Source organism: Meleagris gallopavo, unplaced genomic scaffold (assembly GCF_000146605.3).
Source record: "Meleagris gallopavo isolate NT-WF06-2002-E0010 breed Aviagen turkey brand Nicholas breeding stock unplaced genomic scaffold, Turkey_5.1 ChrUn_random_7180001839913, whole genome shotgun sequence".
Taxonomy (NCBI): domain Eukaryota; kingdom Metazoa; phylum Chordata; class Aves; order Galliformes; family Phasianidae; genus Meleagris; species Meleagris gallopavo.
The window spans coordinates 65,851-92,217 of NW_011109541.1; the positions used below are offsets into that span (position 1 = coordinate 65,851).

A 26,367-nucleotide genomic window follows, 5' to 3' on the forward strand; every position below is an offset into this window, starting at 1 on the left:
TAGTTCCCTGTCCTTCTTGAACTGAGGGGCCAAGAACTGGACACAATATTGCAGATGAGATCTCAACAAGGCAGAGTAGAGGGAAGAGAAACTCTCTCAACCTACTAACCACACCCCTCCTAATTCACTGGAGTATGCTATTGGCCTTCTTGGCCACAAGGGCGCAGTGCTGGCTCATGGTCATGACCAGGTCTCTTTCCCCTGTGCTGCTCTCCAGCAGGTCAGTCCCCAACCTATACTGTAGACTCTCCTCTTCCACTTGAGTTTACCCAGCAGTTCTCTGTTTAACCCTGCAGGTCTCCTGGCTCCCTTTCTCGACTTCCTACCTTTTGGGACGCTCTGGTCTTGAGCTTGGAAGAAGCACTCCTTGAATGCTAGCCAACTATCTTGGGCCCCTTTACCTTCAAGTACCCTCTTCCATGGGATTTTCCCTAGCAATTGATTGAAAAAGCCAAAGTTGGCCCTACTGAAGTCCAGGATTATGATTCTACTTGGTATTCTGTTTCTGCCACATGAAATCCTGAACTCCACCATCTCATGGTTGCTGCAATGAAGGCTGCCCTCAACCGTCACTGCTTCAGCCAGACCCCCCTTGTTAGTGTAGTTGTCCTTGATAGTGTTAATTCCAGGGTCATGGGTTTGAGCCCCACACTGTGTGCCAAAATAGTGTTGCATTTTGAAGAGTTAATCATGTGACACCCTTCCCTCCCCACTGAGGAGAAAGAGAGAAAATGCTGACTGAGATAGGAGAATCTAATTTTTGAGGCCTCTGTAGATCAACAAGGAACTCCTGGACTTACTTAAGCACAAAAAGAAGTCTGTAGGGAGTCAAAAGCAGGAAGGGAATAGGTTACCTGGGAGGCAGACTTACAAAGAAGTTGTCTGAGCAACCAGGGATCAGGTGAGGAAAGCTAAAACCCAGATGAAGTTAAATCTAGCCAGGGATGTAAAGGGGGAACAAGAAGAAACTCTACAGGCATATCAGTGATAAAATGAGGCCAGGGAAGACATTGGTCCTCTCTGTAAGGAAACTGAAGCCCTAGTCACGAGGGATAAGGAGAAAGAAAGCTGAGGTGCTCCATGACTTCTTTGCCTCAGTCTTCACAAGCAAGGGCTATAGCTACATTGCCCAAGCTGCAAAAAGCAAAAGTAAGAACTTGGAGAAGGAAGATCTGTCTGCTCTAAGTGAAGATCTGATGTTTGAGACCATCTAATGAAGGTGCACAAATCCACAGGACCTGACGAGATTCCTGTCAACCGCAACTGGAAATCATGTGGAGGCTCCTGGGAAATGCAGTACACCCCAGTGTATCTTCCCCTTGGAAGATAAGGATCCCGTTGGATCGTCAGAACTCCTGTGAGTCTGCTAAACAGGAAGCATAGTTTTCCAGTATACTGTATCTCTATATCAAACAGCCTGTCACATGATGTTATGATATGGAATACTGATAAAACCAGGACAATCTCTAAAACAAATGACACTGCAATTGCTCACCACTTAGCATCTGGTGCCCAGCCAGTTCCCAAGCAATAGCCATCCCACCCTGGCCAACTCCACCAGCTTTACTGTTCAACATGATGCCATACAGTACAGAATATCCCTTTGTTCAGTCCTGGTCAGCTGTCCTGGCTGTGTCACCTCCCAGCTTCTTGTCCAGCCCCAGCCTCTTCACTGGCAGGGTAGTATGAGTATCTGAAAAGCCCTTGACTTAATGTAAACACTGTTCAACAACTACTGAAACACCGCTGTATTATCAGCATTGTTTTTTGCCTAAATAAAAAACATGGCATCATACCAGTCACTCTGAAGAAAATTAACTCTATTCCAGCTGAAAACAGGACAAGGAGTTTTCATACAATCATAGAAATACTTGGGTTAGAAGGGACCTCAAAGATCATCTAGTTCCAACTCCCCTGCCACAGGCAGAATTGCCAATTGCTGGATCAGATTGCATGGCCTTGAACACCTCCATGGTGTTTCCTTGAGGACCTCAGAGATAACCTTTTAAAAGTTAGCCAAAAAAACTCTAGAAAGCCTACTGATGTTCTCAGCTATACCCTCAGCAGACGGAAAGAAAAGAAGATTGAAGGAAAACTGATTGTCACTGCCTTGTCTATGCTATCATCTATAAAAGTGAAACACATTGGTCATTCATAAACCCTAGCAATTAGTCTGGCAGAGCCAAAGATGCTATTGGGAGTGTTATGGAGGCCAAGCAGCTTGAGGGCAAAATTTGAAAGGTGTTTTGATATCTGCATGTGTTCACTGGTACCTACTGGAATTTTCAAGCCTTTACAAATCTGCTCCCTTAATTGACAGTAAACATTTCTCAGATTTTGGCTACAGAGTGCTCTCAGGACCAAGGAGGACTTTAGGACTAAAGATCCTGTTTTTTGATCAGTGTGAGACTATTTTCTAAAAAGTGCAGCTTTGGCTTCTCCTGCTGTGTGCAATCCTACACCTCTTTCCTGTAACCAGTCAGTCAGTTTAAACTAATGTAAACAAAAAGGCTTTGACCATCCCGTGTACAAACCCTCTTCTGTGTGAGTGAGGCAAATCTGGGTTACATTCCTTCTGGGCAGACAGAACAACATTAAGGTACCATATAGAGAAGGCAGAGCACAATCTTGGGCTGTGTTTCTTTTGTGAATTCCCCAAGGAACCCAGACATGCAAAACTATTCCCTTTTCTTTCTCATGAAGGTCACTACAGGACAGAACGAGGTCTCTAACGAAGGGTTGTTGTCTAATTGCACCTGGATTTCTTAACTCCAAACTTCCTGAGTTTAGGAAACTCATGATGGTAGTAGGAGGAGTAGGAGGACAGACAGGTAATCATTTTATCCTATAGCTTTTTTAATGCCCAAATTATGTTTTACATTCAGTAACACAGATGTCTATTCTTTGGAGTTTGAGTTAGGACTATGAGAAATACATAAATCCAGCCACTTGCAAGGGTAATAATTACCAGAGCTATTGATCTTCCTGCTGCAGACCAAGGTAACTACAGTAAAGACAATTGTCAAAAAGAAATTTCCCTCTAGTTACGTTACGCATCACACTGCATTTTATGGATTTTCAGGTGTTGAAACCAAGAAGGATTCCATCAAACAGCAATAATTTGATTTATATATCCGAATAACTTGACCTAGAACAAGAACTATGATCCAGGTTGCATATGTTCTGCAGCATGTGAGCAAGTGCTGCTCCGGGAAATGGTTAATGTGTTACATGCTGTTAGTTGGGTTGACCTTTTGGCAGCTTCTCCTCATGTTACTGTCTATGTTTTTGTCAGGTGAAGGTCAGACTATCTCAGGTTTGATTGTCCAGCTGCTCTCTGGCCCCTTTTCCTGGCATTAGCTATTGTGAGACTAGGAATGGACTGCACAAGAGAGCAGAGTGGAGAAAGGTGTAACGTTTTCACAGTTTGCATTCCCTGATTTCAGATCTATAAGACTGACATATTTGTCCTGCTTGTAATAACTGGTAAACCCACTCTTGCTTCCCAAACAGTCACTCATTCTTCTCCCAGTTGAAAAGAAATAATCTTTCCTCCAGCAGCCTCCAGGATCAAAGATGGGTGCAGCACTACACAAGGAGTCTTGTCGTAAATTGAAGTCTTTTCCTACCCTCTGCTGTTAACCCTTCTTTGTTTTAGCTACCACTCTTCCTCCTCCATTGCTTGCTGCCCTGCCCCAAAGAGAGACAGCTCTATCCTGCAGGCGTCCTCCCCTCCCTCTTTCCTTTTGCATCTGGATTTCTGCCCAGATTCAGCAAGCTCCTCCTTGCAGCCTCTCCCATTTCTGGATGGTGCCTGGACCCTAGTCCTTATCTCCTCCAGCCCCTGGACTGTTTGCAGCAGAGTATAAAGGGGTTGACTCAGGGACAGAGTAGCAGTATGAGCACCACTGGACTAGACTGGGTGGATATTTTACCCACCACAGCCTGTTCCGCACCATGGGGAAAGATGGGTCCAGCAAATTAAATATCTTCGTTCTCCTCTTCTTCCTCCTTGGAGATGCTGCACCCATCACAGAACCGTAAGCTACACAGGGGAGACTCTAAGCAGGCTGGAGACCTGGATTTATTTCTCTGTTTCTTTGTCTTTCATCTTTCAACTACCTTCCTTTACCTTGGAATAAAGACACAAGGGCTGGGTAAAATGTCTTCTACAAACAGCAGCTCTAGTGCTTTTGAGGGACTAAAGGAGAGTCTGTGCAGTTGAGGTATCAGTAAAACTGCAGCCTAAATAAATAAGTAAAATGAAAAGAAGGAGAGCAGAAAGAAAGAAGTTTTGCTTTTCCACAGAGCTGACAGGATGTTAGCAAAATTTCTTGCACCAAATTGATTATTTACTTAAAAGACAACTTTTTATAACCATTTACACACTCATTTTTTTCTTCAGAGAGACTGTTTTTGAAAAGGCAAACATTTCATTAATTTATTACCTTACTCCTTGGTCTAAGTGCCAAGATGTGAGTGGGTTTTTTGATTGATAACATAAAAAAAAAAAAAAAAGCAAATGATAGATCTGGCATGACTAAAAATCGTTTCATTTCTTAATTCATATTTTTCAGTTCAGTCAATGGAATGAAAATTTCCTTCTCACCCAGGGTTATATGTCACTGTAGAACCATGGCTGTTAGATCTGTGTGGTACTAGCAGACAGCAAGCAGACTATATCTTACTGCGTTCTTTCCTTACTCTCTTTTGCCCTATTGGTATGTGAAGGAGTGACAAACATTGTCTGGTAAAGGTGACAATTGACTTTTTGCTGTTTTTACCACACATTTATCATCTCAGAATCGAGTGTTTCTGTTGTGCTAGAGCCTGGAAAAAATATCCCTTCCAGACATTCGCACTGAGAATTTTCTGTGGTATTTTACTTTCAACAGCAGCCTCTCTGCTTTCCCCTGCTGTTAGCAGACATGATGGAAATCCTTTTCCTGTACGGTGTAGTCAGACTGGTTTATTTGCTCTTTCTGTACAGTCCAGCTATGTGTTCCTGCATATCTCACCTAATCCTTCCCTCCTCTTTCCAGGCAGTACATGGTGCTTCTGCCCTTTCTGATACACACTGATTCCCCTGAGAAAATCTGTGTGCAGCTGACTCACCTGAATGAGTCTGTGACACTGAATGCTGCAATTGAGTATCAAGGGGAGAACAGGAGCTTGATTGATGATGTGGTGTCGGAGAAGGATTTGTTTACCTGCATTCCTTTCACTGTAAGTATTTTAATCCTTGTAGGATAAACTCTAGCGGCTCTGAGTAGTAATGAACAGAGTAACTCTGAACAGGTATTCACTTTCCTCTTGGCCACAGGTATACTCAAAACACTGTCAATGCTGAGCTCTCCTTAGCAAAGATATCTAAATGAGAAATGCTGAATCCTGGAAAATTTGCCCCTGTTTAGGACAGGAAGAGGAGAGGCCTGGAGAAAAGTGGATTTGGCGAAAATTTAAAAAAAGATATTGTTTTATAGCTGAGAATTTGCTCTACGAAATAGTATTATTGTGCTCTATATATCAGTTTTTGTTTCCATGGAAATAAATAAGAGGCATTATTTTTGGAGTGATTTATGTAATTGGTAGTTCCTAAGTCTAAAGCAACAGTCCTGGACAACTGGGAATGTTGGTAACCTGGCTCACTATACAGATTATATCTTTGGCCTGAAGGCTGATGAACTGGTTTTCAGGATACTTAACAGGTTGACATCTATGTCATGCTTATGTTGAAGACTGCTGTTTTGTCACTTGAAGAGAGATGTATAGAGATCTGGTATGTCTGGTTTGAAAAAGGAAATGTTATGCAAAGACTAGAGATGTTACCTGAAAGAAGAGGGGGATTACTCCATTCCTCTGTGAATGTCAAGATGAAAAGGACAGATTTTCATCAATGCAGGAAGGACTTCTTAAAAATGAGTTGCAGTGTTGAATTCCTTTACTGCATAACACTTGCATAATCATTGCATAGCAGTAGAAAAGTAGAGGAATATAGTACAAGAAAAGGTCAGTCTCTTGTTCTTGATTCCAGTCCTGATTCCATCTCTGTGCTGTGTCTGTCAGGATTACATTAGATATTATTTTAGGAAAGCCTTTTCAAGAGACCTCTACAAGTAGTCCATAACTCAGTTACCTTCTTACAATTCTCCAGATTCCAAAATCAAGGAGTCAGTCAACAGTCACATTTATTACTGTGACAGTGAAGGGGGAGACTCTGCAGTTCAGAAGTCGCAAGTCAGTGCTGGTCAAGAATTCTGAGAGTTTGGTCTTCGTCCAGACAGACAAACCCATCTACAAGCCTGGACAAACAGGTACGAAGAGGAGGTGGAGATCTGTACTTGAAGCAGAAATTCCTAAAACTGTTGTGCTGTTCAGGCCAGATGTGGACTGCTTTCAGTACAGATTGGAAGATCAGTCTCACATGGCTGAGGCAAATGTTTTTAAAGCTCCACATGGGAACAATTTGGAGAATTTTAAAGAATATGCATGTAACTGGGGCACCTACACACATTTCCTTTGCCACTGAGAGTTCTGTTGTTGTGATCCATGCAGTTTGATCCCCTTTTGTGCAGTTTTGAACTCTTTTGTTATAACCACAAAAACTAGAGCAGTGACTGGATATTTATCTTCTAGAAAACAGGATGAAAGTTCAGGCTAAGTCATGAAATAGTTTTCAAAGTGGCAGCTGATTTTGCACTGTGAAAGATAAAACCATGTAAGCCATTTCTTCTGAGCCATTCATCTTCTAAACTTGGTCTGGCAGGAACAAATGTTGTAAAAGAGACACAGAGTTCTCTGTTTATCCAGAGCCAACACAAACTTGCAGCCAGGTGCCAAAATGATTTGCTTGCATTCATCCTTCCTGAGAAGTTAATCTGGTTAGAACAAAATTACAAGACATGTTAATTCCAATGTGAAAACATGATGTCAAACAGTTTCTGATGCCCACCATCAGTAAGATGTTCACATTGCCACAATTTTGGTCCTAGCATCCTCTAATTAATATCTCTTACATGGGCAACATAGCATGATTTAGCTTTCTAGTGAATGGAATTTCTGTAGAAGAAAATTACTCTGTTCTCTCTTGCACCATCTGTGTTTGCAACTAATGTTTTCTGGTTGGTGTCTGCTCTGTGGAACCTCACTTTCTGCTTTTGTCCATCAGTCCTTTTCAGAATTGTTTCTCTGGATGAAAACTTCCATCCCTTGAATGAGGTGGTAAGTATGACACTTCTTTTTCAATGATTGTTTGGTTTTAAGTTACCTTTGTGGGAAAAGTGAGGAAAGAGGTGTCTCTTGTGGAGAACTCTCAGTACACAGAGATAGTTGTGCAATTCCCAGGTTATTTCAGATCTTGCTAACAGGATCTGTTCTTCAGATTTCTGCATTCTTGGAGTGGTTAGAGAATATAACTTTAAATGAACAATGCTGATGTAAAAACCTCAACAGTGAGAAAATCTGCCATTATCACAGTTGGTTTTAGCTTTCTTTTTTGTCCTGTGCAAATGCTTAATACGAATGGGTGCCACTCTCTTGATGTACATCGAAGTGCTCTGTTGTTCCCTACCAGGGGCTTTCTTCCTTATCCCATTGTATTATCAGTTTTTTCTCCAAAATATGTTTGTAGTCCTAGTCATTTGACTGTATTGTTTGCACACTCTCCAAACATGGATTCTAAATATACTGTTTAATTTCTTCCCTTTCTAGCTTCCACTGGTCTATATTGAGGTATGTATACATATTAAATTAATGTTCAGATCTGTCACATTCCCACTTGCCTCAAGATGATTCTTGTCTATTTTATTTATAAAGCAGATCCATAATATTTATTCAATTGCATAAAGTTTTAACTTGTATTATGATGCTTGTGGCCTAGGGCTCATTTTGTTGTCCAGCCCTGAACTCCCCAAACAATCCTGCTATTTCTGCCCTGCAGCCTCATTTGATACTGGGGTTGTGCCTACCCTTGCTATTTCCGCTAGTGCTTTTTAGTTAGTTATTACTGCAGCCTCACACTGTTCTCACAATCTCCTTGTGGTCTCATTATCTGTAGGACCCAAAGAAAAACCGTTTGTACCAATGGACAAAGGCTGAGATAAAGGAAGGGTTAACGCAGCTGTCCTTCAACCTCACTACTGAGCCCATTCAAGGGACTTACTCAGTGGTGGCACAGAAGGCTTCTGGGAAGACAATCCAACATCCCTTCACTGTGGAGGAGTATGGTAATTGTTGCAGCAGTTTCAGGTTCCTAGAGCTATTCCAGTAGGAGCATGAAAGAGGAATTGGACAGGGTGGTAGATATAATCAAGATGTCCAGAAGGGCTGGAAAATATCTCTGTGTTTTCTCTTCATAAGCATCATCTGATCTAGAGGAGTGAAGACTGAAGAACTTGAGCAACCTATCTCTACTCCTTCCTAAAACCCAGGCAATGCAATGCCCATATCAACAAGGCTTCTAACAGGAGCTAGTATGCTTGTAGCAGTCTATGTTGGTGACCAGTGGCTGTACTTCCTTTCAGAGGTGATTGAAGTCACAGCCTCATCTTCAGCTGGCTACAAACGTGTTAAGTGTCATACTCTGAATCTAGGTCTCCCTCGAGTTGCAAAGTTCTGACCTTCTGGTGTAGGCTGGGGCTGTAAATTTTTCCTGTCCTCCTCCACAAGCCTCTCATGATGCCTCAGTGCCTTCTCTGGTGATCTTAGTCCTGTGTCAGTCCAGTCTGCTTGCTAGGAAATGGAATTCTAGTACAAACTTGCACATGGCTCCTACTTCCCCCTGACATCACCTCTAGTGATCAGTCCAGAACACCTCAGCAAGCCAAGTGCAGCCAGCATTACATGGTCTGCCGTGATCATACAGCTCAGATGAGCCTTCTGGAAGCTCGCTGTCCTGAATTGCTCCTAGTTCTCCCAAGATGATCACTGTCCATGACCTCTCCTGCAGCAGCGCTTGGATATGAGGTCATCTTGTCATAAGTCAGCAGAGCAGCTACTGGGTTACTCCTATTTTCCAGACTGGTAAGGTCTATGTGCTTTGGAGATGCAGAGATCAGGCTACAGTCCCATCTCTAAATATTTGTGAGAAAACTTTGACTTAACTCTCTATATCATTCTGCTATGAGACTGATAACCCTTGTGTTACCTAAAGAGATGCTTGATTTTAATAGATAAGTGTCATAAACCAGTTTTCTTACCTGGCGCAGAGGCTGGCTGAATGCCAGTGGTTTACTTTGACTTCTGTGGGATGTGTAGATGACACTGGCCACAAAAATCTGATAGCTTGGATGCAAAAGGTTTTCTGGACATTGTAATTATGTGGCCTTCAGGTCTCATTCTTATGTTAATCCCCCCCACATAAACTTTTCTCCATTGGTTTTGCTGCAGTGCTTCCAAAATTTGAAGTAACAGTGAAAATGCCCAAGGTTATCACCATTCTTGATGAGAAGCTGAAGGTGACAGTTTGTGGTCTGTGAGTATCATTCTTCTTTCAATACTTCTTTGTTTCAGGTTTTATTTTAGCATTACTGAAGTCTAGCTGAGAGGTTTTATTACATTTCTCAATCATTCTTGAGGTGCCAGGACCAATAAGGCTATTCAAACCATTAGTGAAAACACTTTACAAAATTATTGCTTAGGCTACTTTGGAGTATTTGTTCTGTTTTTTGGGGGGGAGTATTTTTACAGTCTTTTATATAAAAGTCATAGAGGATGTAAGATCAGCTGCAGTGCTGGAGAAGAGGTCTTCTATTTAGTTTAGCTGAGAATGGCATTTTTATCTGTGTCTTCTACATAAAAAAAAACATGTCATGTGTCCCCTGGGCCACATCATTTGATTCTACATGGCGTATTCTACATGCATCTTGCAGGAAAAGACACAGAATGGGATGAAAAATGAGCTGAAAAACCCATTGCATACATAAACAGTTGCATCAGAATTAGGTGGTAGGGTAGATACTTGCATCATGTTCTCTGAATCTAGGCGTACTGTCAATGAATAAGCATTATGGTAAATAATTCCCAGGAATTCAATCAGAATTATAAGATTCAGTGCTGTACTGAATCTTAGGCTCATTGCCAGCATTGATTCTAAAATGTTACCAAATTTCTTGATGCCTTTTACTTGGTACAATTAGCCTACTATATCTTGGAGGCAGTTCTAGGGAAAAATTCTGGCTCCACCTGTGATGAGCTAAACATTTTCCTCCACCTCTCTTACACTGATAATAGCTCTGTTTTTTCTGTCCTCTCTGCTTATAGATACACATTTGGCAAGCCTGTTCCTGGCCATGTGAGCTTTCGTGTCTGCAGGAAATTTGAATACCCAGCCACTGCTTGCTATGGTGAAGAGGCCAAGGCAGTATGCGATGAATTCTCCGGACAGGTGAGTTTTGAGTATTCACCAGGTGGAGTGATAGGAGAAAATGTTGTTTATTGAGCCTGCCTTGTAGGTATAAATTTGCTCTGCTACAGTGTGTAGAAACATGAGTGTGAAGAGGGGAGTGATTCCATATATTTTAAGGAAGCCTGAAGAAGGAAAGAAGATTGGATGTAAGTTGAAATGTGAAAGGTCTGTGTAGTAAGCAAGATGTGCATTTAAGTGAGAAAGTGATATAGAAGGAAGAGTAAAGAAAAAAAAACAACTCAGTAGATTAGAGAATATAAGGGACTAAAAGATAGAAAAGATGAGCAGCTAGCTCATCAAAGCTGTTCTTTGAGGCAAGAAAGGAACAGAAACTGGGGGAGGGGTGATGCAGCTTAAGGAAAGAGGAAAGAAACATGAATTTAGGAGCAGCGGTTAAGACAGAGAGACACCCCACATCCCCTTGACATTGCTCTACAGAGCAAAACTCTTTGGAGCATGGACAAGTGCGCCAGTGCTAACTTAACTGACAGAAACAGAGGTAATAGCAGTTGTGGAAATGAACCAGGATAATAGAGCAAGCAGAAAAGAGGGTGGTCCTTACAGTATGCTATGGCATCATTCCTGCAATTGTCTCTGCTGCTGTTATCCATGCTAACAGAAATAGGAACACTGCAGTATTCCTCTGTTCCAAGTAGCTCCTCCCTTTATTGTAGAGACCTGCCTTGGACATGAAGATGCTAATAAGAGATGGCAAGCACTGGATACATTTCTAGCCATTTTCTTCTTTATACACATACAGTCTTTATGTATGGTTTATGTAGCACTCAAACTTGTGCATTTTAAGTCAGCAGCTATATTCTAATGTGCCTGTCTTTTGGCAAACACTTTCTGCGTGGCATACACGTGAATAATTCCCTGTGCTTCAGTATCAAGAGAATCAAGAATTCCAAACTTCATACACACACAAATAAAAAATTGCAAGTTCTTAGCTTTGATGTTCCTGCAGGTACTTCAGAATGCTCAATTCTGAAGTTCTTTATGGGTGTTTTCCAGTTTTGATAAAAACAAAGAAGAGAATGACCTATGAACTTATGGGCTTCTCTTCCATTTCAAGGTAGCACACAGTGATGGGATCATTATGTTAGATAAACATTACAGTACATGAGACTGTAATATTATTATTTTTTTTTTCTTCCAAAAGACAGACAACCATGGCTGCATTTCTAAACTGGTAAAAACCAAGTTATTCCAGCTCAAGAGAATTGGATATGAGAACAAGCTCCATGTGGATGCTAGGATTGAAGAGGAGGAAACAGGTATGAATGATCTGGATCAAAGAACCAGATAATAAGCCCAGGAGATACCAGCAGAGCAGACTGCCAAGTAAGAGGAAGGAGTAGAGTCCCAGTTCTGGAATTTTAAAACTTTCCTGCCCAGGTTCCAAGAGCACCAACTAAATGGTTGTCCAGCAAAGGAGAGCTGGTATGGTATATATTTTACTTTTACTTCAGGGAGACGCAAATCAATCCTTCATGCTTCTTGCAGGAATTGTGTTGACTGGAGCAAGCTTCTCTGAGATCACGACTACCATCAGCAAAATTACCTTTGAGAACTCAGATTCCTACTACAAACCTGGAATCCCCTTCTTTGGGCAGGTAGGAAAACTGAGAAGTGAGTATCATGAATGCTTAACAATCATGTTACTGAATCTCCTGGGTGGATATTTGCCTACCTCTGCAAAGATTCTGGAGCTCAGTACAGCTAATGCCTGAGGGCTTCCACTACTTTGCAAGTTCTGTAACCAGAGAATAGCAGCTGAGAGCACAACCCAATATTCTTGGTTTCAAGTTCTGCTTCTCTGGTCTCCTGCTTAGTAAGAGGCCTTACTTGATGTTAATGCATGTCAGTTTGTGTCCACTCTTCTGACACAGAGGTGGAGATAAAAAAGATTCAGAAAATCTGCAGCTCTCCTTGGAACATGTAATGTACATGTAAAATGCAGTGGAAACTTCTCTGTCTCAAGGCAGACCCAACATCCTCACTTTTGTGACATATCAATCTGTACAGGTGGCAGGCATTGCTGTCCTGTATCATTCTGTTTTTACTCCTACAGGTTAAACTTGTGGATGGGTCTGGTGCTCCAATTGCCAATGAAACTGTGAGGATTTCCTTACAAGGAGGCCAGGAAATGAACTACACAACAAATGAAGAGGGCAGGGCACTATTTGCCTTGAACACTTCCACATTGTACATCGATTCTGTTGGAATTAGAGTGAGTGGGGCAGAGAAGGTGATGAATTAACCAGCAGGACTTGGGAGTGGGAGATTACTTCTTAAGTTTCTCCTATAAGTGCAAAAGCGCTTAGCTTCTTGCTCCTGATTGGTTGTACCAGTCTTGCCATCACTGTGGTGGGAATAGCCATGCAGCAAACTAGGTTTCCATGTGACAATTACGCTTAACTTGTATTTGATTTACGCTTGGCAATAGCAGATAGGTTTAGAAGAAAAATCATAAGAACATGTAGTCCATTCTGCTCCAAGATGTCACCAACCCTATTTAGACAGATCTATAACAAGGATATTTCTAACCTTTTCTTAAAAATATTCTGTAGCAGAGTGCTTCTAGTGCTTCACTGTCTTTTCAATTAAATGATTTCCCAGGTGTATCATCTAAGCATCTGTCAGGGTTTAATTTAACATCCCATATTTCTAAGCTGTTCTCATTCTTCTTTTTATTTTTATTTTTTCCTACCATAAATAGAAAAAAAGTGAAAATTAGTGAATCATTCACAAAAATTCTTTCTCTAGTGTAGAGGCCATTTATCTGGACAAAATAAGTGCTGCTGAAAAATTCAATATGCACATTTTCCAGTGTTTCACCTTGGAATAGGGCAGTTTGTCTATAATTATATTATTTTAATTATTTTTATTTATTATTATTGTTTTAATTATATTATCTATAATTATATTTTCTCCGTACAATTCTCTTGCCACAGAATAAAACCATTAAAAATTATCCAGAAGTTACCACAATGTGCCTGTGGGTAAAGAAAAGCTTATTTTCTCTTTAAACAAACTGATAATTAGAGAAGGCAAGATATTAGGGTAAAGAGCCCTTGAGGTGTTACTGATAGTAAGCAAACAACTGAGACAATCCTCAGCTTCACTGGAAGTGAATAATTCTCAATTAGTTATTTAGAATACCACTGCCCTGTCTTATATCTTCCAGAGTCATGTTTGTTTGTTTTTTGTTGTTGTGGTTTATTTTTGTTTGTTTGTTTTGTTATTGTTGTTTTTTGTTTTGTTTTGGTAGAATACTGTTTTATTTAAGTACAAAAAAAAAATGTATTTTCTTAGAATCATATAATATAATCACAGAATGGCCTGGGTTGAAAAGGACCTCAGAGATCATCCATTTCAACTCCTCTGCTGTGGACAGGGTTGCCAATCACTGGGCTGCCCAGAGCCACATCCATCCTGGCCTTGAATGCCTTCAGGGATGGGGCATCCACAACCTCCTTGGGCAACCTGTTGCAGTGTGTCACCATCTTCTGTGTGAAAAAACTTCCTCCTAATATCTAACCTATTTTCTGCTTTTCCAGGCAACTCATAAAACACACTCCTACTGCTATGACCATTCATGGGTTAATCCAAATTATGAAGATGGTTATCTCCGCCTAAAGCGCTTTTACTCCCCTAGTAAGAGCTTCCTCAAAATTGAGCCCACGTCTGAGACACTAAGCTGTGGCTCCTCAGCTGAGGTCCGGGTTCACTATATCCTTACACCAGAGGCTGTAAGAGAAAGGAAGAAAATCATGTTTTACTACCTGGTAAGTTTGCACTTCTCATACAGCCAGGATGTCACTGGCAATTGTGGAGGAAAGAGGTGGAGTTGGAAACAGTGGTTTATGGCAGCAGGCTTTAAACACTTCCCCATCATCCTCCACATATTCTTTTCCCAGTAAAATGAGTGTAAACATTTGGAGCAGAAGAGTGAGAATGTCCCACGTGCCCCCTGGTGACCACTGGGACTCTGCTACAGAAGGTAGCTGAGCAGGTTGCAATTAGCTATCTATTGCTCACACATAGATCTCTCTTGCTTTCTTCTCAGATCTACTCTCCAATCTCTTAAGGTTTATTTCATGCATAAGCTCAAGCACTGCAGGATTTCTCATTTCTTTCAGGTGATGGCCAAGGGAATCATTAAGCAAGCAGGCACCAGAATTCTGGATTTGGACAAGGAAAGTGGTATGTTTCCCTCCCCTCACAAATTGTCTCTGACTTGGGGGATTATGCAACTGTGGCAGACACACAACCTACCTCCTTGGGGAATGCAGGGATCCACTTCTCTGTGCTGTTGGAAGAGTTCGAACTTTCTTTTCTGTTTACTCGGTTTTTGCATAGATTTGTTTTAGCCTTTGTGCCACTTCTCTTTTTATTAACAATGTATTTCTGGGACTCCAGTGCACGGAGGAGACACAGTCTGGTGGTCTGTTTTTAGAATCTGAACTAAAGTTCAGCTTGCTTATATAATCAGACACTGAGACTTACTTATCTCTGTGAGAACAAATTCAGAACAAATTCATCCTAGTTAGAATCATAGTTTCATTTTCACTAGGATGAAGTTCAGCATGAAGGAAAACTTGGAAATTTGGCTGATCCAAGAGGAGTTTTCCTGTACTTCAACTTTTTGCTCTTGTTTTGTTTGCTAGTCAGTGGTGTCTTCATACTACAGCTGTCTGTGGAAGCTGACTTAGCTCCTGTGGCCCAAGTGCTTGTCTATACTGTTACCCCCAGCAGGGAAGTGATTGCAGATTCAACAAAGTTCAACATAGAAAAATGTTTCAACAATAAGGTAAGTGACCACTTGTTTGAGAGAGTAGTTACACTATAGCCTGGCCACTATATATTTTTTTATTTAGCCTGATCAAGCTCATTTATTTAGATTTACTGACACCGAATAAGCCACCAATCAATTGTCGTAGGTGGTTTCTCTGCCCAAACCCAGTAGGCATGTCTAATACTTACAGTATTTTTCAACTCCTATATATGTCATCTTGTAATTTCTGTTCTAAATAAGTGGAGGTGAGAACTTTAATAGCACTAGTGAGACTGAAAAAGCTGAAAGAGGGCAGAAAAATAAAGCTGCCTGTGAACATGTGGACCATGATCCTCTTATGGCCCCAAATATTCTTTATGCAGAATAGTAAAGTGATGTATGAGCAGCTCTATGTTGCTCAGTATAACTTAAAAATAATAGAAAGGCCCTGCTAAAGGCAGTGCCTTGTCTCACTAAAAGCCAAGCTAAATGAGTTCTTGAGATTGATTTCACTGTAGGATGTTGGATACATGAATTTTATTTATATTTTAGATGCCACTTTACATGCTGTATTAATATCTGGTCAGACATCAAGTACCAAGTAATACATGTGCTTAGGTATTGCTTTCCTCTCCAAAAGCAGCCTGGATACAAAGCTGATGTCATTCTATCTAGGACAGTCTTTGGGCCATCTCTGTGTTAGTCATTTTTTTCTAGTAACAAGTTTGCTAGATTCCTTGTTAGGTCATTTCGTTAAGAATATTGTTTTTGCATTCTCAAAGTTGAGACCACTTTGGGAGAGATGGTGAGTGTCAGCAAAAGGCATGCCATGGTCCAGCTGGGACATGAGGGAGACTGGCAGCTAGTGCTGTTTATTCAGTGAACATGTTTACTCTAAAAATATTTTGATTGGTGTATGTCACAGGAGGGTTTCATACTGCTGAGAACTGAAAAATCTATGCAGGACAGTCATTGCAAAATCATGTGAGATAAAGATGAAAGCAACTTAAGTTAGCAAAACTTTGCAGAGCAGAGTTTACTAGGGGGTCATTTGAGTTATGAGTTGGATTCTGGGGAAGCTACACTAATTTAGCTAGCCTCAACAACAAGCTAGTTCTTCAGAATCATTTTCAGCCAGTCCGTATTACAATACTGCTCCAAGACATCACTGTTTTTTATGTTATGAGAGAATCTGCCAACCAAGATCATTGCAGGTATGTTGTATTCTCACAGGCAATGTCTGGATGCAGCACAGAGAATGAATTTCTTTCAAGACCAGCTGCCTGAACAGATATAGCCACTATGTGGAATTATATCAATGTTCACAGTGGCTGTAAAACCCCCAAATGCCTTAACAATCTTAAACAATTATGATAATTAAATTGCTAAGAACTTCTAGGGCTCATTCCTCTACCACTTTGAGAAAGAAACCTGTTTATGCGGAAGCACAGGATGGATGTTTGCATGTGCAGATGTGTGTGGGATTCATAAGGTTGGGACTAATGCACTCAACTGGTATCTTGCTATGTTAGGGCATCTGTAACATAATTTTTCCTATGGCTGCAGGTGGGCTTGAGCTTCTCTCCTTCTGAAGGCCTGCCTTCTTCTGACACTCATTTACTGTTCAGAGCCTCCCCAAAATCCCTTTGTGCTGTCCGTGCTGTGGACAGGAGTGTCCTCCTCATGAAGCCTGAAGCTGATCTGTCACCCAGCTTGGTAAGTACTTATCCTATGTAGCATCTCAAAGTCTGGTCAGGGCAAGAGCAGCTCAGTGGAAATAGTGAACAAACCTTGTTAGTGCTGACACAGAAATGCTGTCCTGTGCAGCTTCTCATCTTCCTTCAGCAGGCAAAAAGCCGAGAACTGAGCAGCAATTGTTTGTTAGTGATTTTACATGACTCTAGGTATGGTAACTGGGAAACCCTCTTAACGAGGCTGCTTTGCATGTCCAGGAACCAAAAGCTGTCCTGTGTTTAATGTTTATTTTTTAGGTATTCTTTACAGCCATGGACATATTTTGTTGGAGTAGCATCTAGAATGTCAGAGGGTTTATTCCCCTTATGCTGAGCAACAAATGCCCTTTACCTGGAAAGGTAAAAAGGACAGTAACTGAGCCGGCCACTGTAATTTTTGATATATTTGAGCTGTAATAACCAGACTAACATGCTGTTTATAAGAAAAGAGTCGGTATCTCCAAATTCAGGTGTCTTTTTAGACTCATAGTTTCCCATTGCACCCACTGCAGGGAGGACAATGGCTGTGTGGATTTGATTGTTATGATGCTTGCATCAAAATTCTTTAGCAGTGTTTTGTGACAGTGGATACTGAAAAATGCAAAATATCTTGGCTTTTTCTGCTCAGGTATATAGCTTGCTGCCAGTGAAGGAACTGCATGACTATCACCATGGTACAGATGTGCTCTTGGAGGAGCCCCTAGAAGACTGTGTACCCTTGAAGAAAATAATTCTGAATGGGATCACCTATTCTCCAGTAGTGGAGATGAATGAAGATGACACTTACAGCATTCTAAAGGTATAGCCCTCTAGTAAGGCTGGGGAGTAGAATGGGAGAAGGAATGAGAAAGAATGCCTTCTGTTGCATGATGCAACATAATAAGGGAAGGACTTGTGAATCTCAGTGGTCAAACACTGATTTTTATCCAGAGGCAAGTAAAAGTTATAAGCTTCACCTGTCTTATCAGCTGTGTTCCTAACTTGAACTCATCAATCTCAAAGTTTTCTTTTTACGTGAAAAAATTTGAGGTTAGATTGAATTGAGGTTCTAACTCAAGTTAAAAAATTCTGCACTATTACAGTTACCCCAAATAAATCAGTATATCCTTGAGCAGCACTGTAGTCACAAATGTTTCCATCCAGAGAAGAGACTTCGTATCTAATCCCTGGCTCATCCTGAGCCCTAGACTGGAATCGGACTGCAACTAGTATCCTAAAGTCAAGAGATCTATCCTTTAGCATTTCTGAGCCACTCAGGACCAGGACTGAGAGGGTCATCTTAGGCTCCAATCCACAGGCAATACAATTTTTACTTTTGAGGCAGTGAAGTATGAACAATATATCTACTGTGTAAACCTCAATAGGAGTGAATACCCAGAAACATGTTCTGTTTCTCTCCCATAGGAAATGGGTTTAAAGGTTTTCACAAATTCCAAGGTGAAGAAACCTTGGTATTGCAGCACTGAGAGTCACATGCCTGCACAAAGTCGCATTATAGCAAGTGAAGGCCTGGCTGGAGCACCTATGTATGCACTGAGGACAGGTGGTAAGGGAACTGGGCCTAGCTATCACTTCTGTTATGAACTGAGATCCTGTCTGTATTCTGGGGTGAATACTTAAATAAGAGCTGGGGTTGTGGGCTGAGATCTTAGAAGGAGTACTGAAGTGGTGGGTCCTTAGATGTCAACTTCAGCATGTCTTTGTGGGGCATGTCACTTTTGCTGGGTTGTGAAGGCCTACAGACAAGCTTTCATAACTCAACGTTAGATGTCAGGTCTCCAGCTACACAGTTTTATCTAAATATAGAAATGAGTTTGCCCAAAGTATTAAAAATGATTAGTTAGTTAAGAACTTTTAAACTTCATCTGTTTTGGTGGATTTCTACTTCCTTTTGTCAGAGCCAAGCACACAATATCAGAAACAGCTGCTTCCTCCAAGCTACTCACTTTTACTTCATGAAATGCTGTCCCACACACTGTGAGGTTGGCTGGAGACCAGTGGGTAATAATGAAGGGCTAGCCTTGCTAATAAACCCTGAAGATCACTGTTCATGGTACTGGTGCTACCAGTGTAGCTTCTGATTGTTAGGTAGCCTGCCACTTTCTTAGAGCAAGGCACGATGCTGATGTAGATCTTGTTTGTTTGGAATTATCAGCCCTAGATTCTAGTAGAATCCATGCAACATCCAGCACTCCTGAAGAGGTGACAGAGACAATACGAAAGTATTTCCCAGAAACATGGATATGGAGTTTAGTATCTATAAGGTGAGTGATTTGGGCAGATTCCTTCCGTACTTTTATAATGAAAAGAGATGAAAACATAAATCCCTTGTTTTCCAAGCCTTTTAAAAGAAAATAAGTCCTTAATTATTTGCAGAAATCACTTGACAATCCTTTGAAAAGGAACTACTTCTGGCTGCGGTTAGGTTTGTCCAGACTGTAGTAGTGAGTTCGGAAGAAAATGTGGAGTGCCCTATGGTGAATACTGTGCCCCCTCATTCACAAAGGAATTTCTGTTCAGAAGATCATAGATAATCACCCTTATATCCTTTTTCTCTGTCCCTCACCAGCTCTGAGGGAAATGCTGAACTAGATGTGACCATCCCTGACACCATCACTGAATGGAAAGCCAGTGCATTCTGCATGTCCCCAGACACAGGCTTTGGCCTGTCACCAACAGTGTCCCTCAGAGCCTTCCAGCCTTTTTTTGTAGAGCTCACCCTACCTTACTCTGTAGTGCGTGGTGAGGCCTTCACACTGAAAGCCACTGTTTTCAACTACCTGACAGCCTGCATCAGAGTAAGGAAGACTTAAATCCTTCTTCATACCTGTACCTTCTTGTATACTCTTTGCCTACACCTAGCCTTCTTTCTTATCTCTGACTAGCCTTAGACCCCTTCCTCCCTGAAATTCTTATGTTATACCTTCAACATGCTGGAAATGCCCACATACAACTCCAGCTTCCTGCTCCTTTGCTACAGAAGAAATTGCTAATTTTTCCTAGCACTCTGTCTTCTCCCTTTCTCTCAAGATCATTCCTTGATTACACCTCTCTACAAATGGCAGGTCAGTGTGATTCTGGCTCAGTCTACTCAATTTCTGGCTATTCCAGTGGAAAAGGAGGAAGACTCTTATTGTCTCTGCGAGAACGAGAGGAAAACAGTGGCTTGGCTGGTGACTCCCAAATCTCTAGGTAAAAGTCGAGGAATGCTGAAAACTGCAGGAAGGAATTCTCTGTGCTGTTCTCCCATTTTGGTATCTGAAGTTAGAGCTACAGTTTCCTGGAAAATACTGCAGTGTGTGTATCATCTGAGGTTAAGCGGGAGGTAAAGCCTGGTACACTCCAAGGCCGTATCTAGCACTAAAAGAAACATCATCAAATCTTACAGCCCCTGGGCAACATCTTCTGAAGCTATAGGCATTGCTGGCTGTCTGGCAAGGACATTTTGTCAGCTCCATCCATCCCTCCCACAGATTAGACGATTGCCCTATGAGACCCTCACATTTGCTTTTGCTGTTGTTGCATGTTGGGGTGGCAGTCATGGTGTGCATGCAGAGTAGCAGACTGCTAAACAGCTTTGGGACTGGTGAGTCCCACCACTATGGTGCTCTTAAGTTCTGGTGAATAAAAGCGCCAAAACAGAGTCACCTTTCAATGGCAGTGCAGCTCACTTGCTCCAGGATTCATTCTGATATGGATAGCTAAGCTTCCGTGGGAAAGAAGCTGGGCCCGTCTGTGATGGGCCCCTAGGCTGAAAACTCCCAGAAATGGCAGCAGCTCCTGCTGCATGGTGCTGCTAGGCAGGACTGACTGACTTGTTTCCTCCAGGGCTGGTGGAGTTCTTGGTGAGCACGGAGGCACTGCAGAACCAGCAGCCGTGCAGAAACACCATAGTGGAGACCCCTGAGAAAGGGCGGAAGGACACGGTCATCAGGCAGCTGCTGGTGGAGGTATGCGGGCTGTGGGTAGGAGAAGGCTGAAGCTGACTCACAAGCTAGACACATTTAACAGAGCTCTGGGTGATAGAGCACACAGTGTCATTGATACTGTGGTCTTCCATTATACTTGGCAAGAATGCATAAAGTCTGCAGGCTAACAGCTGTGCAGTGCGTCTCCTTCTACTCTGTATTTTAAAACTTCCCCATCCTCTACCGTAAAAGGACTCCTAGTCCAATTCACCCTTTCCTATATCTGCTTCATGTTACCTCCTGTTTAAGTACGCCGTCTTTACAGCTTTACCCAATAGGTTCGCCCGTCAGTGCGTGCTGTCTCTCTGCTAGTCGAGTAGCCAAGCAAACTGCCTGTTATGCTGAGTGTTACACACCTTTGGTCTGGCACCAGGGTGAAGGTGGGGAGTTCAAAGTACCTGTGGGAGTTAGATGTCTGAATAAAAGTCCCCCTTCCAAACTCTAAATATTATAACAGTCTGTGAGAACATGTTACAGTTTTACAGCTTATCTGTTTTCCATGGCTGGTACTAGGCGGTATGGAATGAAACGTTTTGTGGCAGTTCTGTATAGTTTATTATAGGAAAATGCTATGTAGATTGTTCCAAGACTAATGCCTCCTGTTTAATTTCATGGAAACTACAACAGGCATGAAGGAACAATAACACAGTCTGATAGAGCAAATGCTCAGCTACAAAATACTATTTTTCAACATAGTCACCACCAGTAGCTGTGCATTTTTGCCAGCGATTAAGCGCATTCAGCACTTATAAAAATCTTGCCTGCATTCCACGCTTGTAAAAGTCTTGCTGAAATGTTGGCGCAGTGAGGTGGTGGGTGGTAGATCCACTGCTTGGTCTCCATAAATGTTCTGCAAGAACCATTGAATGTCAGTGGGTGCAATTTTTTCTGTTCAGATGTACACCTTTTCTTCGTATGCACTTCCATGTCAGATGTCATGTTTCACATTGCTTCACCGTAGCCATCTGTTGCATGGCAACGAAATATAATGGAATACTGGTGGGAAAATTCAGCCCCTACTGCCATACCACCAACATCCTGACATCGCGGGCCAACATTATGAAATAGGAGGCACTACTTTTGGAGCAGCCCTCATGGATTATTATGCCGAGTGCTGTAACTTGACAGAAGTACGCGATGTTCTCAACTTTTCTCGTAAAACACCCTAATTCTTGCCTGTGTTGCATCAATTGCATCAGCAGATATTAGAGTGCCCATTTTCCCTTTCTATTCTCAACAGATGTTTTTCCTCAAGTGTCTTCAACTTACGATCAATAGCACTGCAGACGACTTCTGAGCGGCCCTCTAGAGGTGCTATGAACTTTTGCTAACAAAAGCACTCACTGTAATGCTGCAGCCCTTTTGTTACAAGGATGCAGGAGCCTCACTGCATACAGTAGTTGCAGGTCACCCACGTGGTAGTCCTGCAGTGCTGTTGCTCTCCTTTTCCTGTTCTTTCCAGTAATTTAGGATTATGAGTGTTTTACTTGGATTCGTATTTCAGAGTTCTTTCTTTATATTACAGGGTGTGCTTGTGACTCCTTCTCCTTCTCCAGTTCATTCACTTTTCACTTACTTATTCCTCTTTCCTTGTTAGGCATCCCTCTGTCTGTATTTCCTTCTCAATAACTTCTCACCTCTCTTATTTTCTTTCATTCCACCCAAGCCTGAAGGAGTTGAGAAGGAAACTGTTCAGAACTCTGTGCTCTGTTTGAAAGGTAAGGCCCTCCCTCCCTGCCCTCCATTTGTTTTCGTGTGGGTGATGAGTGGGACACGCTTGGAGGAAGAAGACAGCGCTGCCTCTAACGTTTCCCAGATTGACTGATATTTTACAAATGGTTATAAGGGGTAATGAGACAAGATGTCGTTCTCTGAGTAAATTGCTATGTTATTCAAATTTCTTCAAAACTTATTCACGCCAGATGTTGCTGGGAGAGTCTAACATGAACAGCTAGCGAATGAGTTCTGTAATCCGTAAAATATACAAATGGGGAAGTTTGTGCTTGTACCACTTGCATTTTTTTTATTTTAATTCATTTTTCATTGTGTGAAATATAGCTTACGACAATTATTTTTAGTATATTTTAGTAGTACTTGTAGTATTACTAGTTTTGCTGACCATCTTCTATGGCCTTCCTATGATGGCACAGCTGCCCAGAAAGGTGTGGTGTATGCCCCGTTCCTGGAGACATTCAAGGTCAGCCTAGACCAGACTCTGAGCGACCTGGTAGAGCTGTAGGTGTTCCTATTCGTTGCAGGGGAGTTGGACTAAATGACCTTTAAAGATCCCTTCCAACTCAGACACTTGTATGATTCTAGATAATCAGAACAGGACCCTTCACTTGGGGCCCAGAGACATCTTATTTATAGCAAGGGATGAAGGGAAGAGGAAACTTTTCTGATGAAGGCCCTGTGCCTTCCATTAAGCTTGGGACTACACTGAAGCTGTTTCTTCTTGTTTCTCTCAGGAGAGTCTGTGAAAGAGAAGTTTTCTCTGTTGCTTCCCTCAAATGTGGTACAAGACTCAGGCAGAGCATATTTCTCAGTGCTGGGTGAGTGATCTGCCTGGGAAGGATCTGCTGGGAGGAAGAAACGTGCTGTTTCTGCCCATCTGCATGACCGTGTTTGCCTCCTAGCTCTCACACAGATTCTTCTCCTGGTTCCAAGCGCACTTCATTCTTGCCTTTCCTCTCTTCTGTCTCAAGTGCTTTCCCTTTCAATTCTGTTCTGTTTGTTGCTCTTTCTGCATCTCATTCTGTTTGGGTTTCTCTACTAGTGACCTATCTGTTGACTTATTACCCTCCTTTTTTTTTCTCTGTTGTTGCTCTATGTTTCATTCTAGGATTGTTATCAGTACAGATTTTTCTTCTGCCACCTCCTCCTTCTGTTTTTCTTTAGATCTCTCTGATTTTGGCAGCTCACACCGAATTTCATTAATATCCCTCTTGTATTCCCTGTTCCTTAGGTGATCTCATGGGCACCGCCATGCAGAACCTGCACCAGCTACTCCAGATGCCATTTGGTTGTGGTGAACAGAACATGGTATTGTTTGCACCCAACATCTATGTCCTGGACTATCTGAACAAGACCGGACAGCTGAGTGAGGAGGTCAAATCCAAGGCCATTGGATACTTAGTGAGCGGTGAGTTGAACGCGACTTTTGCTTCTGCTCTGAACTTTTTCAGAACATGTCTGGCTTGCTTCTGTCAAATGCTGGCCAGATATGGAAAGACAGGCTTGTCTCTTACTCAGATGGTCTCTTCTGTATGCCAGGGAAGTCCCTTCCATGTCTTTTTTTCTATTCTGTTTCTTATGCATTAAAGTACCTAGTCATTTCACCCACTTTGCTCTGCTCCTTAACAGAACAGTGCACTGGTACCAGTTGACCTGCTGCAGTGGCTTGTCCCTTGTTGTTAATGTGTCCTGCCCGCCTTCTGAAGAAAGGCAGATACTGCATCTCTTGCAGTATAAGCAGTATATGGAGGTGGGGTTGTATTTGCTAGGATGGGACTAACCTGTTTCTCTGTTTTACTGTCGCTGATAAAGCTGCTTTTCTCTTCTCAGCAGACATTCTCTGAATATTGCTTTAACTTTTTTTTAACTCTGCAGGTTATCAGAGGCAGATGAACTACAAGCACCCAGATGGCTCTTACAGTACCTTTGGACCACGTTATGGCCAACTGGGGAACACCTGGTGAGATTTCAGTGTTGTCTGTTCCTCCTCCATATGCTCTCTTTCTCAGCTACAAAGCTATGACAAATACCACCCGATGGTAAATAAGAAATGTAGTTGTAGACCAATGGACTTCTCAGAGCTGCTGTGGGCCCTGTGCTGCCTCTTAAGTGAGGAAAGAGGCTGCATCAGCCACTTATGTAGATGAAGCATCTCCTCCCACCTTGCAGCTATGAGGACTATGATGGACAAGAAAGACAGACAAAAACAAACTGGGAAAGAAGGGAGAAGGGATTTCACATCCCAAATGAAGAAAGCTGAAGAGTTGCAGTGGCAGCTCTTCTAGAGTAGGATCTGCTGAGAACTGCTGGGAAAGGTATTTTCCTAAAGGACGACAATCCAAAAGCAGTGCTGTATGGTTATCTTCCAAATGTGTTTGTTACTAAACAAAAGACAGTCTGGAGGAGAGGTTTGTTGCCAGTGTGATTTACTGCAGAGCTCGAGTTACTCCAGCATATTATTACTGTGCATTTTTAGCTTTAGGTAAGGGTAAGAATGGATGATTTCATCACCTTGCTTTTGGTCTCTGAAGCAGTACTTGTGCCCTGGGAGTAACTGGCCTCTCTACATGCCTAGTTTTTTTTTTCCCGTAACTGCTTTGTAAAAGCTCTTCTAAATGTTATACTTTGTCCACGGTTTTACTGACATATGTGGAGAATTCTGGGAAGCCCCTGAGACGTGGCTATCTGGAGAGAGAGTCCTGCCAGCAGACCATAAGCTTCTATGGATTGATTCTTTCTTGTTATTCTGATTATTACTCTCATACAGGTGTTGAGCTAATTGGCATGCAATGCTCTATTTTTTTTCCAAAGACATTTGTTTGGATACACATTAACAATCTGAAGTCCTCAAAACAGTAGCCTCAATGCAACAGGATCATAGGCTTATATGGGCCAAGAGGCAGAGAAGAAACCAAGGCAAGAAGCAGGTTTTTGGCAGATTCTTTGAGGTGAAGGTGTACTTCTTGTCTGACTAATTGACCTACAGATCCCCAAGCCTCTTTTCCTTCTTCCAGACAAGTGAAGTGCACATGTGCTCTGTCACCTGGGATGGATAGCAGGCCTGCACAAGCCTTCTCACTGTTCTATCTCCCTTACAGGCTCACAGCCTTTGTCCTGAAGTCCTTTGCCCAGGCCCGGTCTTACATCTTCATAGATGAAAAGCACATCCAGGATGCTTTGATCTGGCTCAGTCAAAATCAGAAGGAGAATGGCTGCTTCCGCAGTTCTGGGATGCTCCTGAACAATGCCATGAAGGTAGCATGTCTGCCTAGCTGGTTCTTAGTGAGGCTGGCACTTGACTCCAAATCAGATGGGTGCAGCTGAGCTTCTTGAGCACACAGGCCCATGGGGAATTCCCATATCAATGTCAAGGACTAAGGAGCCAGAGGCCGTTTTGTGTAACTGCCATGACAAGAAGGAGAAGGCGGCGAACCATAAACGGCACAATATGAGCATCAGTGGGGAGGACACGAGCTAAGGGTCTACAGTACAGAATAAAGTATACCCACAGAAATGGTAGAAAAATGAATATGAGAAGATATGTGGAGTAAGCATCTAATTTTATGTTTCCCTGCAGGGCGGAGTGAACGATGAAGTAACACTGACAGCCTACATCACTATTGCACTGCTGGAGATTCCTCTGCCTGTAACTGTATGTGTCACAGATGGTACTAACCTGCCCCACTAGCCTCCTGTAGATAATTAGGCCCCTTTATATTTTGAAAGAAGAAATTCTATCTGGATACA

General features: G+C 42.1%; 1 protein-coding gene across 1 annotated transcript in view; it reads left to right on the forward strand.

The window, feature by feature from the left end:
- The first annotated feature begins 3,871 nt into the window (after window positions 1-3,871).
- The window catches only part of A2M (alpha-2-macroglobulin), a 28,528-nt gene continuing 6,032 nt past the window's right edge, over window positions 3,872-26,367 (forward strand). The window contains exons 1-27 of the mRNA XM_010726578.3: window positions 3,872-4,040; window positions 5,043-5,226; window positions 6,155-6,314; window positions 7,169-7,221; window positions 7,711-7,731; window positions 8,057-8,225; window positions 9,388-9,472; window positions 10,261-10,384; window positions 11,568-11,682; window positions 11,912-12,021; window positions 12,480-12,638; window positions 13,969-14,196; window positions 14,551-14,614; window positions 15,079-15,221; window positions 16,752-16,901; window positions 17,547-17,717; window positions 18,323-18,464; window positions 19,074-19,182; window positions 19,488-19,716; window positions 19,984-20,110; window positions 20,747-20,868; window positions 22,553-22,604; window positions 23,355-23,438; window positions 23,852-24,028; window positions 24,496-24,580; window positions 25,719-25,875; window positions 26,198-26,272. Coding sequence (XP_010724880.1) covers window positions 3,958-4,040; window positions 5,043-5,226; window positions 6,155-6,314; window positions 7,169-7,221; window positions 7,711-7,731; window positions 8,057-8,225; window positions 9,388-9,472; window positions 10,261-10,384; window positions 11,568-11,682; window positions 11,912-12,021; window positions 12,480-12,638; window positions 13,969-14,196; window positions 14,551-14,614; window positions 15,079-15,221; window positions 16,752-16,901; window positions 17,547-17,717; window positions 18,323-18,464; window positions 19,074-19,182; window positions 19,488-19,716; window positions 19,984-20,110; window positions 20,747-20,868; window positions 22,553-22,604; window positions 23,355-23,438; window positions 23,852-24,028; window positions 24,496-24,580; window positions 25,719-25,875; window positions 26,198-26,272 — 3,378 coding nt within the window. The 5' untranslated portion in view covers window positions 3,872-3,957. The remainder of the gene's footprint in view (window positions 4,041-5,042; window positions 5,227-6,154; window positions 6,315-7,168; window positions 7,222-7,710; window positions 7,732-8,056; window positions 8,226-9,387; window positions 9,473-10,260; window positions 10,385-11,567; window positions 11,683-11,911; window positions 12,022-12,479; window positions 12,639-13,968; window positions 14,197-14,550; window positions 14,615-15,078; window positions 15,222-16,751; window positions 16,902-17,546; window positions 17,718-18,322; window positions 18,465-19,073; window positions 19,183-19,487; window positions 19,717-19,983; window positions 20,111-20,746; window positions 20,869-22,552; window positions 22,605-23,354; window positions 23,439-23,851; window positions 24,029-24,495; window positions 24,581-25,718; window positions 25,876-26,197; window positions 26,273-26,367) is intronic.